General features: G+C 44.4%; 1 protein-coding gene across 1 annotated transcript in view; it reads left to right on the top strand.

The window, feature by feature from the left end:
• Window positions 1–4336: 4336 nt before the first annotated feature.
• The window catches only part of SGSM1 (small G protein signaling modulator 1), a 458328-nt gene continuing 442229 nt past the window's right edge, over window positions 4337–20435 (top strand). Inside the window, exons 1-2 of the mRNA XM_082258183.1 lie at window positions 4337–4421; window positions 4506–4549. Coding sequence (XP_082114309.1) covers window positions 4406–4421; window positions 4506–4549 — 60 coding nt within the window. The 5' untranslated portion in view covers window positions 4337–4405. The remainder of the gene's footprint in view (window positions 4422–4505; window positions 4550–20435) is intronic.

Here is a 20435-nt window from a genome sequence, read left to right as displayed (position 1 = left end):
TGCTGCCTATTAGTGCCCTTCAGAGCCACCTACACGTGCCCTTCAGTGCTGCCCATCAGTGCCACCCATCAGTGCTGCCTTATCAGCGCTGCCTTATCAGTGCCGCCTTATCAGTGTTCATCAGTGTCGCCTATCTGTGCCCACCAGTGCAGCCTATTAGTGCCCAACAGTACAGCCTATCAGTGCCCATCAGTGCAGCCTATCAGTGCCTATCAGGGCCCATCAGTGCCGCCTCATCAGCGCACATCAATGAAGGAGAAACATTACCTATTTGCAAAATTTTATAACACACTATAAAAACTTTTTTTTTTTTTTTCAAATTTTCAGTCTTTTATTGTTTGTTCAGCAAAAAATAAAAACCCCAGTAGTGATTAAATACCACCAAAAGAAAGCTCTATTTGTTTGAAAAAATGATAAAAATTTCATTTGGGTACAGTGTTGCATGGCCGCGCAATTGTCATTCAAAGTGTGACAGCGCTGAAAGCTGAAAATTGGCCTGGGCAGGAGGGGGGTTTAAGTGCCCAGTAGGCAAGTGGTTAAAAGAGTTGTAAAGGCAGGAAGGTTTTTCATCTCAATGCATTCTATGCATTAAGATAAAAAGACTTTTGTGTGTAGCAGCCTCCCGAGCACCCCCAATACTTACCTGTGCCCCCTCTCTGTCCAGTGATGTCAACGAGTCCCTTGGCTCTCCGGTTCTCTCCCTCCTGATTGGCTGAGACACAGCTGCGGCGCCACTGGCTCCCGTGACTGTCAATCAAAGTCATTTAGTAAATCAGCAGAGAGAGGGTGCAGGACCGAATGGAAGCTTTGTGTCTGAATGGATACACGGAGCTGCGGCTCGGCTCGGGTGCCCCCTTGCTGTGGGGGCACTCGATAGGAGGGAGGGGCCAGGAGCATCAACGAGGGACCCGAGAAGGGGAGGATCTGGACTGCCTTGTGCAAAACCAACTGCACAGAGTTGGTAAGTATAATATGTTTGTTATTTAAAAAAAACAAAACAAAAAACCGAGACTTTACAATCACTTAGGCCAGCCCTCAAATTTTCCACTCGCCTACTCGCATTTTGCGAGTGGAAAATTATGTATGGCGAGCTACTGTCAGGGGAAGAGAGGAGAGGAAAGCCGCCGAAGGATTGGATAATGTCAGCGGCGGATCATCCCGCTGTACCAGCTTTAATCGTAATTGTCGGCTTCTTTGATAGACAGAACACCTGGCCAACCAGGACGTGTTCTGTCTATCAAAGAAGCCGGGCTAGGAGGCGGGACTGTGTATGTCGGAGCGCCCGGCAATTACAATTAAAGCTGAGCGGGATGATCCGCCGCTCCGACATTATCCGGTCAGCAGGACTGATGGAGGGGTTCAAGCTGATCATCTCACCCAGAGCCGGTACAAGGGAGGGTGGGATGGATGGAAGGATGGCTGCCCTGGGCGTCTGTGTCATGGGAGGTGGAAGGGCGCTGCCAGGAGTGTTTCTGTGACAGGAGAGAGCGGGATGTGCTCTCTCTCTCTTCTCGCCGGGCTTCACACACTCCTGTCAGATCGGGACTTCTCCCCTTAAAGAGTCAGAGTGGAGGTGGAGCTGAGAAGACAATTAGTTCCTAATGCTTTGCATGGACAGCTGGCGGGAGAGATGCGGCTGCAGAAGGGGAAGAAGATTGCGGCTCAGGAAGGACACTGGATGTCAGATCAGGACTATACAGAGTTTGTTATCCCCTCTCCTCCGAGTCAAAGCAAGCAATGTGGAAAGGGGGCCGGTAACAAACTCTGTATACATAGTCCCATCTGACATCCAGTGTCATTCCTGAGCCGCAATCTTCTTCCCCTTCTGCAGCTGCATCTCTCCCGCCAGCTGTCCGTGCAAAGCTTTAGGAATAGGAATAGGCTTCTCCTCCGCTCCTCCTCCGCTCTGACATATGAAGAGGAGGATCAAAGAGCGATGTGCCGCGCTGTATCTGAGGTCTGCATGCTGGAGGAAAGGGTGAACTACACTGACTGGGGTACAAATCTTATCCTGTCACCTCCAAAATTCCCATCTCAGCACAATTCCCCCCCCCCCCTAGCACAACCCCCCCATCTCAGCACAACCCCCCCTCCTAGCACAACCCCCCCAATCTCAGCACAATCCCCCCCATCTCAGCACAATCCCCCCTCCTAGTTCAACCCTCCATCTCAGCACAGTCCCCCCCTCCTAGCACAACCCCCCCCCCTCCTAGCACAACCCCCCCCATCTCAGCACAATCCCCCCCATCTCAGCACAGTCCCCCCCCCTCCTAGCACAACCCCCCCTCCCTCCTAGCACAACCCCCCCATCTAAGCACAATTCCCCCTCCTAGCACAACCCCCCCATCTCAGCACAATCCCCCCTCCTAGCAAAACCCCCTTATCTCAGCACAATCCCCCCTCCTAGCACAACCCCCCCATCTCAGCACAATCCCCCCTCCTAGCAAAACCCCCTTATCTCAGCACAATCCCCCCTCCTAGCACAACCCCCCATCTCAGCACAATCCCCCCTCCTAGCAAAACCCCCTTATCTCAGCACAGTCCCCCCATCTCAGCACACCCCCCCCCTCCTAGCACAACCCCCCCATCTCAGCACAGTCCCTCCCCCTCCTAGCACAACCCCCCATCTCAGCACAATCCCCACATCTCAGCACAGCCCCCCCCCCACATTTCAGCACAGCCCCCCCCCCTCCTAGCACAATCCCCCCATCTCAGCACAGTCCCTCCCCTCCTAGCACAACCCCCCCCATCTCAGCACAATCCCCCCTCCTAGCAAAACCCCCTTATCTCAGCACAGTCCCCCCCCCATCTCAGCACAACCCCCCCTCCTAGCACAACCCCCCCATCTCAGCACAGTCCCTCCCCCTCCTAGCACAACTCCCCATCTCAGCACAATCCCCCCATCTCAGCACAGCCCCCCCCATCTCAGCACAGCCCCCCCCTCCTAGCACAATCCCCCCATCTCAGCACAGTCCCCCCCCCCTCCTAGCACAACCCCCCCATCTCAGCACAATCCCCCCCTCCTAGCACAACCCCCCCATCTCAGCACAGTCCCCCCCCCTCTTAGCACAACCCCCCCTCCCATATTGATCCCACCTAGAAGTAATCATCTTCTCCCCACCCCTCATGCTACAAATTCTCTTATTCCAACCCCCCCCCCCCCCAGGGACAATCCCCCAAAAAGTATTTGTACTAGGAGGGGTGGGGAGAAGATGATTACTTCTAAGTGGGATCGATATGGGGGGGGGGGGGGGGAAGCGGGGTTGTGCTGGGATGGGGAATTTGAGAGGTGACAATATAAGATTTCTTCTAGCAGGGGAATTGGGGGGGGGGGAGGGTGCTAGGAGGAGTGATTTGTGCTGGGGGGGGGGTGAGAATTTGTGCCAGGAGTGGGGATTTGGGGATCGCCCTTATAGAGATTATTGGAATGGGGTGGGGGATGGATTTGTGCCAGAACAGGAAGTCTTGGGGCTGTTAAAAAGGGGTATTGGGGGGCATCGGATGTCAGCGGAGACATGTCCGCTGACATCCGATCCGATCCGTCAAATCCGGACAGATGGAAATCCTATTTTCCATCCATCTGGTGGATCGGATGGATTTTGATGAGAACGGACAGGAGGTCCGTTCTCATCCGATTCCCCCATAGAGAAGAATGGGGACCTGACAGCTCTGTCTCTGCACACAGAGCGGAGACAGAGCTGCCATCTGCCTGCTCAGCGGATACGGTACGGCAAGGGTGAAAGGGGCCTTAAGGTTAAGAAAAAATGAGGGGGGGAAAATGCACTGGACCGCATAAAAAATGCTCTAAAAATGCACTGGAACGCACCATAAACGCCCACATCCAGAAAAGCATTCTGAAACGCATTTCTATGGTGTGAACTGGCCTTAAACGAAAATCGTATGATCTGGTATCATATAAGAAAAAATGTCGTGCTTCTCCCATCGGACACAATATCGGATGAACTGTCGTGAAAGCGGTATTTTTTGTATGGTTTCTGATCGTGTGTACAGGCCATAAGAGATCCTCATCTTTCAATCCTGAAATATGACCTCTATGGAGAGTTTCCAGTATTATCACCTTCTCCTCATTGTTCACCTGCTTTTATCAGTCTCTACCTCTCTATACATATTAAACATGCGACATGCTCAGAATTATTATTTTTCTTATTTCCTTAAATGTTACGGAACATTCAATAGAATAAATCTAGGATGAAAGCTTTGCCATATCCTTGGGCTGTCATAGAGGAACCCAGAGCCCATTGAGTGGGGGAGCAGCAGGGCGCGTGCACGTCTACAGGGAGGCTGGGGGTGCGTGATTGGACGCGACCGCGTGCACCCGCCGGAGCAGCTGCGCTTTACCAGAGCCGCCGAGTCTGCAGAGGACAGGAGGCGAGGAACTGCAAACATGGCAACGGGCACAGGTGAGCTTCCTCCTCCCCAGCACAGCCTTCTCCGTCTACTACCCCTTCCAATGCCTGTAATAAAGCGTGTTATGTCTTCCACAGAGGCAGAGACCAGGCAGAGGCTCCTGAAGACGGTGAAGAAGGAGGTAGGTGACCCTTTTCTTCCTTTCTCCTCCCAGCAGCATCTTCCCTCATTAGGTGGTGTGCATGGACGACTGTGCAGGCAGGGACAGGCTGTGGTGCCTGAGAGGAGGGTGTGTTACATGGACACAGCTAGAAGGCAGGGGGTAGGTTACATGGACACAGCTGGAAGGCAGGGGGTAGGTTACATGGACACAGCTGGAAGGCAGGGGGTAGGTTACATGGACACAGCTGGAAGGCAGGGGGTAGGTTACATGGACACAGCTGGAAGGCAGGGGGTAGGTTACATGGACACAGCTGGAAGGCAGAGGGTAGGTTACATGGACACAGCTGGAAGGCAGAGGGTGGGCATGGAGGAGCAGCCTTGTCCTAGGTTTGTAGAGGGTGCTTTTCACATGGATCTCTATTAGGTTGCTATGCCAATTTATGGGAAGGTTAGCAGTGTCACTGTGACTATTCCAGGGGAGAGCGCTGACATTTATTACCTGGGGACTCACACATGCCTGATTGCTAGAAATCCTATACATCCTTTATTAATTTTACAAAAACACGGTATTTCCTAATGTAGTCTATCTATTCACACCAGGTGCATTTGTGAGCACATTTCCAACCCAAAAAAATGATGGATCCTTATGAATGAAGTTCACACCAGCGCATTGCGTGGCATTTGCCCAGCGCTGAAAAAAAATGTACGGCGTGCACTATTTTTTTTTTTTACTTAGCATAATACAACGTGTTCAAATGTGCATAAAGGCAAACAAACAAATGCAACAAATCTAAAATGTACACCAATGTATAACAACACAAAAAGCGCATCCATTGTGGTGTGAATGAGCCCTTATAGTAAAAAGAGCCTGACCATACATTTCAGCAACAATCTTCCCATACGATTGTATGTGCATTTACCTGCACCTCGCCGAGCCTTTTGTAAAATGACACGTGACGTGATGACGTCAGATGCACACTGACGAAACGCGTCGGATCTTGTGATACGCCACTATGTAATTTATGGTCTGTGAGCCACAATTAGAACGCGGAATGGCGTTCAGGAACTCTCACCGATTTTTAGGTATTGACATGTAAGTTACTACTATTTTTTAATAAAACATGTTCAGAAATACTACACCATAAGCCTCCCTACATTCTATTTATTTATGCTGGATACTTGTTGACCACCCTGATTAATGAGTGGACCATAGTGGACACCTAAAGGGCTATCTGGATCCTGGAACCGCCCTCTCTACTGAGGGGTTTACAGCGGGACACTATACAAACGCCAAACCCCAAGGGGGTATCTGGTAAGTGGGCTGTGCATGCGGTGGAGGTGGAAGAGAGCACATACCCACTGAATGGATGTCGATTTAATCTATCTACCCACCATAGCACTAAGAGCACTTTATTTTTGGAATCTGTCAGATGGGACACTATTGTAGTATTTAATACTTTTGAAGTATTCACCACGGACTGTCACAGTCACCATATATGAATTGATTATATTTATTTATTTATGTATATATTAATTTTGAATTTCATTCATTGGAAAGATATTGATTTATATTCATATTTTATCTATTTATTTTTGAAGTTCACTTATTGGAGAAATATTTACATTTTTTTGAGCGGGGTCCCCTATTAAACTAATTAACTATTGTAAAATTACAGCTGAGCAGGGAGCTCTCCTATTCTGGGTGGATGTCATATGACGTCCTAGGATCGTGCCTCCACCAGACGCAGCGGATGCAGCATCAGTGTCAAGTCCTCTGCCCGGTACCATGTGATCGCTGTGACAAATCACAATTGATCATGACAATTGTACACAATGGAAGACTTCCCTTCATAGCCATTCAGTGGGATAGATTTACTAAACCTGGTGCACTCAGAATCAGGTGCAGCTGTGCATGGTAGCAAATCAGCTTCTAACTTCAGCTTGTTCAGTGCGACATGCACTCCAACTTTGAGAGAACATGTTGCATGAGAAGTCACACCTTATTTAGGTCAATGGAACTGTTCTAATAGGAGCGACATGTTTTGCTCTGACTTAGAAAAAGGTTCCTGCACTACTTTTGGTTCGACCTTGGAATGACTTGCATTGACTTCTGTTAACCACTTCAATACAGGGAACTTTCACCCCCTTACTGCCCAGGCCAATTTTCACCACTGGGTTTATTATTTTTTGCGCTACAAATAAAACATTTTTGGAAAAAAAAAAAAGTTTTTTTGTTTATGATATAAAATTTTGTAAATAAGTATGTTTTCTCCTTCACTGACGGCACTGATAAGGCGGCACTAATGGGCACTGATGAGGAGGCACTAATATGCAGCATTGATGGTCACTGATAGATGGCATTGATAGGCAGCACTGAAGAGGAGGCACTGACAGGCATTCCCGATGGGCACTGATTGGCATCACTGGTGGGCAAGATCGGAGATGCGGTGTGTCAGAGTGACACACCACACCACCAATCACTGCGCACCTCGTGGCGCACTCGGATGGCTTATCCTGTTGGACACCCGTATAAAAAATAAAGAATAACATTGCTACTATAGCTACACCTTAAATATACAGTATCTCACAAAAGTGAGTACACCCCTCACATTTTTGTAAATATTTTATTATATCTTTTCATGTGACAACACTGAAGAAATGACACTTTGCTACAATGTAAAGTAGTGAGTGTACAGCTTGTATAACAGTGTAAATTTGCTCTTCCCTCAAAATAACTCAACACACAGCCAATAATGTCTAAATCGCTGGGAACAAAAGTGAGTACATCCCTAAATGAAAATGTCCAAATTGGGCCCAATTAGCCATTTTTCCTCCTTTTTTAATGTGACTTGTTAGTGTTACAATGTGTCAAGTGTGAATAGGTAGCAGGTGTGTTAAATTTGGTGTTATTACTCTCACTCTCTCATACTGGTCACTGGAAGTTCAACATGGCACCTCATGGCAAAGAACTCTCTGAGGATCTGAAAAAAAGAATTGTTGCGCTACATAAAGATGGCCTAGGCTATAAGAAGATTGCCAAGACCCTGAAACTGAGCTGCAGCACGGTGGTCAAGACAATACAGTGGTTTTAACAGGACAGGTTCCACTCAGAACAGGCCTCGCCAAGGTCGACCAAAGAAGTTGAGTGCATGTGCTCAGCATCCTATCCAGAGGTTGTCTTTGGGAAATAGACGTATGATTGCTGCCAGCATTGCTGCAGAATTTAAAGGGCTGGGGGGTTCAGCCTGTCAGTGCTTAGAGCATACGCCGCACACTGCATCAAATTGGTCTGCATGGCTGTCGTCCGGAAGGAAGCCTCTTCTAAAGATGATGCACAAGAAAGCCCCCAAAGAGTTTGCTGAAAACAAGCAAGGACATGGATTACTGGAACTATGTCCTGTGGTCTGATGAGACCAAGTCAAACTTATATGGTTCAGATGGTGTCAAGCGTGTGTGGCGGCAACCAGGTGAGGAGTACAAAGACAAGTGTGTCTTGCCTACAGTCAAGCATGGTGGTGAGAGTGTCATGGTCTGGGGCTGCATGAGTGCTGCCGGCACTGGGGGGCTACAGTTCATTGAGGGAACCATGAATGTCAACATGTACTGTGACATACTGAAGCAGAGCATGATCCCCCTCTCTTCAGGGACTGGGCCGCAGGGCAGTATTCCAACATGATAACGACCCCAAACACACCTCCAAGACAACCACTGCCTTGCTAAAGAAGCTGAGGGTAAAGGTGATGGACTGGCTAAGCATGTCTCCAGACCTAAATCCTATTGAGCATCTGTGGGGCATCCTCAAATGGAAGGTGGAGGAGCGCAAGGTCTCTAACATCCACCAGCTCTGTGATGTTGTCATGGAGGAGTGAAAGAGGACTACAGTGGCAACCTGTGAAGCTCTGGTGAACTCCATGCCCAAGGGGGTTAAGGTAGTGCTGGAAAAAAATGGTGGCCACACAAAATATTGACACTTTTGGCCCAATTTGGATATTTAACTTAGGGGTGTACTCACTTTTGTTGCCAGCGGTTTAGACATTAATGGCTGTGTGTTGAGTTATTTTGAGAGGACAGCAAATGTACATTGTTATAAAAGCTGTACACTCACTACTTTACATTGTAGCAAAGTGTCATTTCTTCAGTGTTGTCACATGAAAAGGTATAATAAAATATTTACAAAAAAGTGAGGGGTGTACTCACTTTTGTGAGATACTGTATATTTAAGGTGTAGCTATAGTAGCAATTTTATTCTTTATGTTTATACGCGTGTCCAGTAGGATAAGCCATCCGTGTGCGCCCCGACGACGTGCAGTGATTGGTGGTGTGGTGTGTAGCTCTGACCTCTGATCTTGGTAAAGAGCCTATGACAGAGGCTCTTTACCACTTGATCAGTTGTTTCCAATCGCAGCTGATCACATTGTAACCAGGAAGTGTCGTTGATCTGCTTTCCTCTATTCGCACTGACAGAGCGGTGAGGAGGATAGCCGATATACGGCTCTCCTGACGGGGGGGGGGGGGGGGGGGGCTGCGCTGATAATCAGCAGTAAGGGGGTGAAAGTGCCCTGTATTGAAGTGGTTAACAGTAGTCAATGCAAGTTGTGCCAAGGTCGAACCAAAAGTAGGGCAGGAACCTTTTTCCAAGTCAGAGCGACTCAAGTAGCTCCTATTAGAACAGTTCCATTGACCTAAATAAGGTGTGACTTCTCATGCAACATGTTCTCTCAAAGTTGGAGCGCATGTCGCACTGAACAAGCTGAAGTTAGAAGCTGATTGGCTATCATGCACAGCTGCACCTGATTCTGAGTGTACCAGGTTTAGTAAATCTATCCCACTGAATGACTATGAAGGAAAGTCTTCCATTGTGTACAATTGTCATGATCAATTGTGATTTGTCACAGCGATCACATGGTACAGGGCAGCGGACTTGACACTGATCCATCATCCGCTGCGTCTGGTGGAGGCACGATCCTAGGACGTCATATGAAGATATAATAAAATATTTACAAAAAGGGTGTATTCACTTTTGTGAGATACTGTAATTAGGTATAAGGGGAATGAAGCATGTTCCAGTATCCCTTAACTGATATGTATACCTTCTCTTCTCAATGTATAAAAAGAGGAGAAAGTGTGTGATCATCTGGATTACCAGAAGCAAATATATAAGAAGACTAAAGGTCTCAAGAAAATCGTCTGAGGATCAAACCAGTATTGCAAAATAGCTTTTTTAACAAATTCAAATGTGTAAAATGTAAATGAAATGCCTGTCCTTTGTAGCTGCCTGAGTGTGGTGACAACGTTGTCAATTTTATATTTTCCTGAAATAGTGCAGGTGTATTTTTTTTTTTTTTTTACATTTTTGAATCTGTTAACCACTTAAGCCCCGGAAGATTTTACCCCTTCCTGACCAGGTGGTATTTTGCGATTTGGCACTGTGTGACTTTAACAGACAATTGCGCGGTCGTGCGACGCTGTACCTAAACAAATTTGACGTCCTTTTTTCCCCCACAAACAGAGCTTTCTTTTGATGGTATTTGATCACCTGTGCGACTTTTTGATCATGCGCTATAAACAAAAAAAGAGCGTCAATTTTGCAAAAATAACAATATTTTTCACATTGTTTTATATGAAATTCCCCCAAAAAAATGTAAAAATCTAAATTTTTTAACATTTTCGGCCAATTTGTTTAATGCTACCTATGTTTGGTAAAAAAAATCGCAAAAAGCGTATTTTGATTGGTTTTCGCAAAAGTTATCGCGTTTACTAACAAAGGGAAAGATTTTGTCATTTTTGTTGTTTTTTTTTTTAACGCGTAATGGCGGCGATCTGCAATTTTTTTTTTGCGGTACTGCAACATTGCGGCGGACAGATTGGACCCTTGACTGACATTTTTGACACTTTTGGGGTTACCAGTGACATTTCTACAGTAATCAGTGCTATACATATGCACTGTTACTGTAAAATTACACTGGCAGTGAAGGGGTTAACTTTATTTGAGAGGGAGGGGCTGTGTGTGTTCCTAGGGGCGTGATTCTAACTGTGATTGGCTGTGGCTTGAGGTGTAGGAACAATGGTCAACGGTCCTACATAGTAGAACCGTAGGATCATTGTTTCTACACAGGGGAGAATGACAGACGGCTTGTTTACACTAGCCGCCTGCCTTTCTCCCTCTCCCCCGACGATCGCCAAGTGACCGGCGGACATCGGGTCCGCCGGTCACACGCGCGGGGGGGTCCGTGACCGCGCGGGAGCGCGCCTCCGGCGGCGCACGCTCGCTCCCCAGAGCCTCACAGGCTAGCGACGTAGACCTATGTCGCTCTGCCTGTGAGGGGCTGACTGCCGCAGTAAATATACTGTGCGCAGTCGGCAAGTGGTTAATAAAACTCTTTTTACTTTTGCAATACCGTTTGGATCCTCTCTGACGATTTTCTTGTGGACCTTTAGTCTTATATGACATCCAGTCAGGATAATAGAACCTCTGCCCGGTCATCATTCTGCTATAGGCCGGGCGGGAAGAAGTTAAAAAGTCATATGCAAGTCATGCCGAAGTCACGCTGGGTTGTCGGCTTCAAAGTCACGTCAGTGTGAACTGGGCCTAAAACCTTAAAACTGATTGGTTTCTATGCAGAGTTGCACCAGATTTTTCACTCTCCAATTTTAGTAAATAACCCCCATTGTGTACTATTGTGTTGACTCTGTGATTGGTCACTGTTTTTATATGGTACAGATGGGGCCAATCACAGTCCATCTGTACCATGCGATTAGCTGTGGCCAATCACAGCAGTACACACTGATTGGATTTCATTCAGAAAAAAATGGTTGCTCTTAATAGTGATTATCACTGTTATAAGCAAACATAGTGTAAAATAAAAATCCTGATCATCTCCTTAGAGTAATAGTGTTACTATGGTAACACTATTGCTCTGGTCATAGTATGTAAAAAAAAAAGTAATAAAAAAATAAAGATTTAATTTTTTAAAAATTTTGCATACTGTCACCAGTCATGTTTCTGATCACTGCCACACTAGTTAAATGATGACGCTGTACTGCAATGGTAACAGTATATAAGAAAAATAAAAATGAAAAAAATATTCTTTTACCCTTTTTTCAATTTCTAAAAAATTATGACACAAAATTACAACGTCAAAAAACTTGCCACGCCTCTTACTAAATACATTGGACTGTCTACTTTTCCAAAAAAGGGTCTGTACTGGGGTATTGGGGGGTATTTGTACTGTTTTGGCATTTTTGGGCCTCAAGAAATGAGATAGGCCGTCAGTACATCAGAATTGATCAATTTTCAGATATACTGTACAGTGGGTAAAATAAGTATTGAACAATGTGACCATTTTTCTAGGTAAATATATTTCTAAAGGTGCTGTTGACATTACATTTTCACCACATGTCGGTAATAACCCATGCAATTCATACAAAACAAATACATTCAGAAATTAAGTTTTGTGTAATAAAATGTAATGACACAGGGAAAAAGTATTGAACACATGAAGAAAGGGAAGTGCAAAAAGGCATGGAAAGCCAAGACACCAGACTAAATCTATCAATAATTAGAAAGCAATTCTGCCTCTTATCAGTGTAAATTAATATTAGCTGGTTCAGTCTCAGCCGATGGTCTATAAAAAGGTGTCTCATTACCAAGGTGTCACACAAGAAACATCTCATGATAAAAGCAAGGGTAAAAGCAAAGAGTTCTCCCAAAACCTTCACAACCTTATTGTTGCAAAACATACTGATGGCATTGGTTATAGAAGGATTTCTAAACTTCTGTATACGCTAGTGAGCACTGTTGGGGCTATAATCTGGAAGTGGAAAGAACATAGTTTCACCATAAACTGGCCACGACCAGGTGTTCCTCGCAATATTTCTGAAGGAGAAGTGAAAAGAATTATGAGAAGTTGTCAAAGAGCCAAAGACCACTTGTGGAGAGCTTCAGAAAGACCTGGAATTAGCAGGTACAATTGTTTCAAAGAAAGTAGGGCACTCAACCGCCATGGCCTGTATGCACGCTCACCACGCAAGACTCTTGATCTTCATTGCTGCAGAAAAAGCATGTTGATGCTTGTTTAAAGTTTGCTGTACAACATTTAGACAAGCCTGTAAAATACTGGGAGAATTTAGTCTGGTCAGATGGAACCAAAGATGAACTCTTTGGATGCCATAATACACACCATATTTGGAGGTCAAATGGCACTGCACAGCACCCCAAAAACACCATACCAAAAGTAAAGTTTGGAGGTGGGAACATTATGGTCTGGGGCTGACTTAAATCCAATAGAAAATCTATGGAAAGAACTAAAGATCAGAGTTCATAGAAGAGGCTCACAGAACCTTCAATATTTGAAGATTGTGTGGAAGAATGGGCCAAAATCACACCTGCTCAGGTGTGCATGCAACTAGTTTCTCCATACAGGAGGCATCTTGAAGCTATCATTACCAACAAAAGATTTTTTATGAAGTATTAAATAAATTTCAGTTAGCGTGTTCAATACTTTTTTTCTGTGTTGTTCCATTTTATGACACATAACTTATTTTCTAGAATTATTAGTGTCTTTGTATGTATTTGGATTGCATGGGTTGCTACTGACATGTGGTGACAATTTCATATCAATGGCACCTTTAGAAATATATACTATTACCCACTGAATATACCATAGTTTGTAGATGCTACAACTTTCCTACAGACTAATTAATATAATTTCTACCAAAGAAATGTAGCAGAATAAAATTTGATCTAAATTTATGAATAAAGATTATTTGCTACATTTTATAACAGTAACAAGGAAAAATGCTTTTTTCCAAAATTTTCTGTCTTTTGTTTTTTTTTTTTTCATTTAGCAAAAAATAAAAAACTCAGGGGTAATTGAATACCACCAAAAGAAAACTCAATGTGGAAAAAAATGGTAAAAATGTCATTTGGGTGCAGTGTTGCATGACCAGGCAATTGTCATTCAAAGTGTGACAGTGCTGGAAGCTGAAAATGGGCCTGGGCAGGAAGGAGTGAAATGCCCAGGATTGAAGTGGTTAAAGCCTGTCTCCTGGGCAAACTAAAATCATCATTTTGCTTCAGGGCTACCCCTGCATGGCAAGAGTTAAAGTCCAACTAAGGGCAAATTGAAAAACAAATTCACCATCGCAGTGGGCCTCCACTCCCCTCAAGCAAGGGTTAACTGCTCATTGGGTCTGGGGGGTCACTTACCTTGCACCACCTACTCCAGCCAGCTACAGTGTTCTTTTCCTCCACACAAAGCTCCAGTCTGTGACCAGAGCCCATCCTGTATAGTAAAGTGATCATAAACAATATCGTTCAGCCAACCATACATGAATCAAACTTTGGAGGGTTCAGCAGGAAGCAGCAGGGTGGCTGTACAGAAGTCGAGTACCGATTGACTTCCGTACAACTAGCCTGTTTGAACCCCCCCCCCCGATCAGCACAGATCTGTCTATTCTGATAGCGGGGATGTCTCCCCACCATCTGAACACAATAGCTTAGCAGGAGTGATTTCACCATCCACATCAAGTGTGTGGATGGGGGAATCGGGTCATTTTTTTTTTTTCTTTAACACGCTAGTTGAAAGAGGAAAGAAAAAAAAGGCTAATGTATAAGCTGCCTTAATCTCCTAAACAATCCATATGTATCCACTACCTTCATTAAATTGTGTTTTTTTTTTTAAGGTAAGTATTTGCTGCTTTATTCTCTACCCTTAGACTAAATGAGCTACTACCCTTGCAGCGCAGGAGAGCCCCACTGTAAGGGTGGGTTTTTATTTTTCCAGAGTTGGCCTTTAAATGCTTGTTTATGTCTAGCCTTCCAGAAAAAGCATTGTTGGGTATGTGATTTTCCGCTTCCCTGGCAGCCTATGCTCTCCAAATTTTCACCTATTCGTCCTCACATCCTATGCAAGGCTTTGGGCCATGTAGTGTATTTCATGATATCAGAGGGCACATGACAACCAGAGAAAAGGGAAGAAGAGGCTGTGGCCATTGGTCCTACAGCCTGGAGGGTACCAGGGATCAGCTAAGAAAAAGTGCTTTTTCTGGTACCCTTGATATAAAAGTGCATTCAAAGAATGTTACCACAGTATTTCATATTCATGATATGTGCCTGTTGCACAGTACTATGTACTTGTGTTAAAAAGTATCCTGTTCAGTATTTATTCTGCTTCATTTGTGTGAAATACCTGGAGATCCTGCCAATCCCCCTGCTTTTCTTTTTCAAACTGACCACGCTTGGCATGAGAGCATATCCTTCTCACTGTGTTCAGTTTTGTAACTGTGCTGGGAAAACAGCCTGCTTGCCCTCCAATGAATAGATTTGTGCTGACATGCCTCCCTGCACAGTTTTTTACTGGGAAGATCAGTGTGTTGCTGTTTTTCCACCCCACCTCCATAATCCCTTTATGCAGCTGAGAACAGAGATTATGTGATCACTTAATAATTTTAAACTGAATAGGATGTTTTACAAGGTGTGAGCTCACATATACTTTAAAGCCATCCAGTGTGGGGAAAGTTCCCTCTGCACAGGAAATTTTTTGTACCCCCCCCCCCTCTAGAGTTCAAAAGCTAAGTCCACCCTTCACAGCATGTTTCACATTTCAGCCATTCCTCGGCCCCTGAAATTCGCCCACTTTCCTCCATTCCATATCACAGGCTGCTTCTCCTTTAAATTCAGTGTGTCTCCGCCCATACATCCATATCATTCTTTCACAGAGATCTATGAATGAGAAACAAGTCCAATCTGTCACCACCGTAGTTTTCAGTGGAACTTTAAGTCAGAAAATTAAAGTTCTGCTGGATCACTTCAGGCTTACCCCTTTTGCAGGTATAACTATGGAAAAAACATTTTAAAAAAGTGTCTATACTGTTTAAAATCCAGTAATACACTGTCTCTCCCTGCTCTGCACATGCTCAGTTGCTCTCTATTTTTAGGCATTGCCGAATATGTAGAGGCTGATCTGCTGACAGCCTTAAAGCGGAATTAAACCCTCCTATCCTGAAGCTGCTTCTGTTTGATCTGCAACTGCCATAGCGCTGCACATGGGATCAGTTATGATACCAGCCGTTTGATGGTTTGATAGTTTGGTTGAGGACACAAGCAAATGTGACAGTTAGCAATTATGACATTTAAGGGCTCGTTTACACTTGCTTCAAAACGTAGCATTGGACACGCTTTTTTAAAGTACTCTGAACGCCAGTCAAAGCACCTGTCGCTAAATAAATTGGTTAGCTTACAGTCCTGTTCACACGTGTTTTCTTTGCTTTACTTCAAAAGTTTTACCCCATGTCGCTTTAGTGGTGCTTCAAAGTGTCTTCAAAGCCGTCATAGAAGTCTATGACAAAGCTCGCTTGAGCACCTGCAGCTTTTGAGAGGCTTTATTTAGCTTTGGGTTTGCTTTGTTTTGGAGGAATTACAGGTGTGAGATGGCAACATGCACACAGGGCATCTGCCAAGCTTCATTGAAGCTTCAAAAAATCAGCAACGAGTGGTTATTTCAGCTACTGTTGTCTTCCTTTTATCTTGAACCAGCCTGCCCATTCTCCTCTGACCTCTGACATCAACAAGGCATTTTTGTCCACACAACTGCCGCTCACTGGATGTTATCTCTTTTTTGGACCATTTTCTGTAAACCTTAGAGATAGTTATGTGTGAAAATCCCAGTAGATCAGTAATTTTTGAAATATTCAGGCCAGCCCATCTGGCACCAATCAGGAGGAAGAGTCCCAGACGGCCAAGGGACTCATGGACATAGAGATGGGATTCAGGTAAGTATAAGGGGATGCCGAGGCGGCTGCTACACACAGAAGGTTTTTTTTGTCTTATAGGAAGGTAGAAGGTTATTTATATTATTGCATTCTATACATTAAGATAAAAAGCCTACTGTGTGTAGAAGCCCCCCCTCCGCCACTAACACTTACCTGTGCCCCATCTCTGTCCAGCGATGTCCTCGAGTCTCTCAGCCATCTGGGTCTCTTGCTACCTACAGGATCACTAAGGGCATTTAAATACTTATGTTGTTGCCCTATTGCTACTCACTTGCTGGCAAGGGGAATTGTGCAGTGTTTCCACCAGTGATGCCATAATAGCAATTTAATGCACTCTTTAGCTCTTTAGCTATCTTGTTGCTGGCGACTTACTGCGAGTGACAAAATAATCAATGTAACATTGCTCTTTGGCAGGCCATACATTATGCAATTTAATTTCCTTTAACCACTTAGGTCTCAAATTACACTCAGCTTTTTACTCTATGCTGTGCAGTGTGTACCATCAGATTCTTTCCCCCTGCCCTCCGGAGTTCAGAAATGCTGTGCAAAATAAAGTTATAATAAAGTCTAGTTTTTCCTAGTTCTAGTTTTTAGAAATAATAAACATGTTACACTTACGAGATCCTCCTCTTCTCGGGTTCTTCACAGATGATCCTGGCCCCTCCCACCTGCTTGAGTGCTCCCACAGCAAGCAGCTTGCTATGGGGGCACCCCAAGCATAGCCGCTGCTCAATGTGTCCATTCGGACATGGAGCCGCGGCTCAGCCCCGCCACCACTCTCTCCTCATTGGCTCACTGGCTTTGATTGACAGCACTGGGAGCCAATGGCTCCTGACAGCTGATAGCTGAATTCTGGACAGCTGAGACTCTGGTGCAACATCACTGGATCGAGATGGGACTCAGGTAAGTATTAGGGGGCTGCTGTGCACAGAAGGTTTTTCTATCCTTATGCATAAAATGTAATAAGATAAAAAACTTTCGGACTTTAGAACTACTTTATATAGGAGGATTTGTTTTGTCTCTGTGTATTGCCTGAGGCTAGTTACTGCACTGGGTATATGCAATGACTTACAACCACTTTAAAGCTGAATTCTATGTTGCCTGTCACTTTTGTAAGTAATTGGGCCAAGCTGGCCCAAACAAACTATTTCCTTTACTACATCATGTGAGTGCTGTATCATACTGTAGTAGCATCACCTACTGTACATACAGTAAGCAGTGCTGTGTTCTGCAGTAAAAGGGCAACTTTTTATATACTGCTAGGCTTCCTCTGATTGGTCGAGCTATAGTAGTAGGTAGATGAAGTCACAATCCCCACCTCAGCCAATCAGAGGGAGCTTTGTATTGGTAAAAGAACAAGGCGGCTTTGGAATGGTTTAGAAGTGTTCAGGCTGACTTGCATTTTGTTCCATCCACAAATGAGAAGACGCCCATACCGCTGTGGAAGTAAGGACCTATAAGTCCTGTCACGGCCATTAACCAAAGCATTGTGGCTGCAGCATGTGTACACCCCTGGCCGCTGCTTCTGTAGCTAAAGGGGAAGTGGTTAGGACATGGTAAAACTATGGCTCAGCTGATGGGTTTTATTACCCCCCAACCACTAGTGTGAATGAATCCTAACGCACAGACCAATTTACAAAGTACCTCCAAATGCCCCCCTCTGCTCAATATAATTCACCCCCACCCAAGCCCATATTCCTCACGATAGATATGTCCCCTAACATCCATAAATCCTCCCTCCCAGCCTACTCTCTCAGTACAGACTCCCTGTCCAGCACAGACCAACCAGCTTTTTAATGCAGAGCCCCCTTAGCCCAGCCCTCCCCACTGAGTACAGACCTCTCAGTACAGAAAACCCCCTCATCCCTTGTAGCCACACCAGTCATATTGTCCCTGATCACACCACACCAGGTACAGTGTCTCCGATCGCTGCCACACCAGTATTGCCTATACTAATCCTTGCCTGACCTTGGCCACGTTTTTGCCTGGACCGATTCTTTGGACCCAATCATGTCTCTGCCTGGGGCCTGAACTCATCCATCTTCACATCCCACTGACTACAAGACACCAGGCCTCATGGCATTCCTGGGCAATAATGTACCAGTAGGCTAGGCTTGCTTGGCTTATAGTATTACTACACTAAATTCCATGACTACTCGTATATAGGTGACCATTACACTACATTGGTTTTGACACAATTGTTTGATTTGTGTGATAAACAAGATGGCATGCCTGCTCCATGTTTAGTCCAGACAGTAAAAAAAGTCTCACATGTGGTATCCCCATACTTAGGAGGAGTAGCAGAATGTGCTTGGGTGTATAATTCTAAGTATGCCCATGCTCCTTGTGAGAAACATCTTTTTAAATCGCCAGCTTTGTGATAAAAAAATAAAATCAATTTTAATTATCTTTCTGAATTTTCCACAAACTTGTGGCAATAAAATGAAGTCTTCAGAAGACTCGCTGTGCCTTTAAAAGGTAACTTGAGGTGTTTACGCTCAAAAATGTGGTAATTTTTTGGGTGTTTCCACTGTCCTGGTGCTCCAGGGCCTCCAAAAATGGGATAGGTATTCAGAAAATTAGAGACATCGTTTTTGCATAAATTTTTTACTTGGATTTTGAGCCCCTCTACTGTATATGGTTAGGTTGTGAAAAAGTCTCACATGTGATATCATCATACTTAGGAAGAGTAGCAAAATGTGTTTGGGGTATAATTCTAAGTATGCCTATGATGTGTTTTAGAAATATCTAATTAACTTTGTGTTATCCAAAAAATATTTTTTTCATTTTCTTTGCTGCATTTTCCCAAAACTTGCAGTGAAAAATTACATTTTCAAAAGACTCCCCATGCCTTTCAGAAAATACCTAGGAGTGTTTGCTTTCCAAAATTGGGTTATTTTGGGGGTGTTTTTGCTGTCCTGGTGCTTCATGCCTCCAAAAATGTGTTAAGTAGTCAGGAAATTAGATGCATAACTGTTTTTTGAACGCCCAAAGGTGCTTCTTGAATTTTAAGCCCCTCTATGCATCTAGGCTGGGATAGTCTCAAAAATGGGGTATCCCCATACCCGGGAGGCATAGCAGAATGTGTTTTGGGGTGTAATTGTAGGTATGCCTATGCTGTGTGTGAGAAATAACCTGTTAAAATGGCAACTTTGTGAAAAAAAAAAAAACAATTTCTTCATTGTTCAAAAAGATTTTGGCAAAAAAAATTCTAGATTCAAAAACACTCTTGCCACTTACTAAATACAGTGCCTTGAAAAAGTATTCATTCCCCTTGAAATTTTCAATATTTTGTCATGTTACAACCAAAAAACATAAATTGTATTTATTGGGATTTTATGTGATAGACCAACACATAATTGTGATGTGGAAGGAAAATTAAAAATGGTTTTGAAACTTTTTTACAATTAAAATTTATGAAAAGTGTGACATGCATTTGTATTCAGCCCCGTTACTCTGATACCCCTAACTAATATCTAGTGAAACCAATTGACTTCAGAAGTCACGTATTTAGTAAATAGAGTCCACCTGTATGTAATTTAAACTCTGTATACATACAGCTGTTCTGTGAAGCCCTCAGAGGTTTGTTAGAGAACCTTAGTGAACAAACAGCGTCATGAAGGCTGAGGAACACACCAGACAGGTCAGAGATAAAGTTGTGGAGAAGTTAAAGGCAGGGTTATAGTATAAAATATCCCAAGCTTTGAACATCTCATGGAGCACTTTTCAATCCATCATCCGAAAATTTGAAAGAGTTTGGCTCAACTGCAAACCTACCAAGACATGGCCATCCACCTAAACTGACAGGCCGGGCAAGAAGAGCATTAATCAGAGAAACAGCCAAGAGACCCATAGTTACTCTGGAGGAGCTGCAGAGATCCACATCTCAGGTGGGAGAATCTGTCCACAGGACAACTATTAGTCGTGCACTACACAAATCTGGCCTTTTTGGAAGAGTGGCAAGAAGAAAGCCATTGTTGAAAGAAAGCCATAAGAAGTCCTGTTTGCAGTTTGCGAGAACCATCTGGGGGACACAGCAAACATGTGGAAGAAGGTGCTCTGGTCAGATGAAACCAAAATAGAACTTTTTGGCCTAAAAGCAAAATGCTATGTGTGGCGGAAAACTAACACTG

The sequence above is a fragment of the Pelophylax lessonae genome (genome assembly GCF_965119305.1).
Source record: "Pelophylax lessonae genome assembly, chromosome: 1".
Taxonomy (NCBI): Eukaryota; Metazoa; Chordata; class Amphibia; order Anura; family Ranidae; genus Pelophylax; species Pelophylax lessonae.
This window is presented reverse-complemented; position numbering and strand designations above follow the sequence as displayed.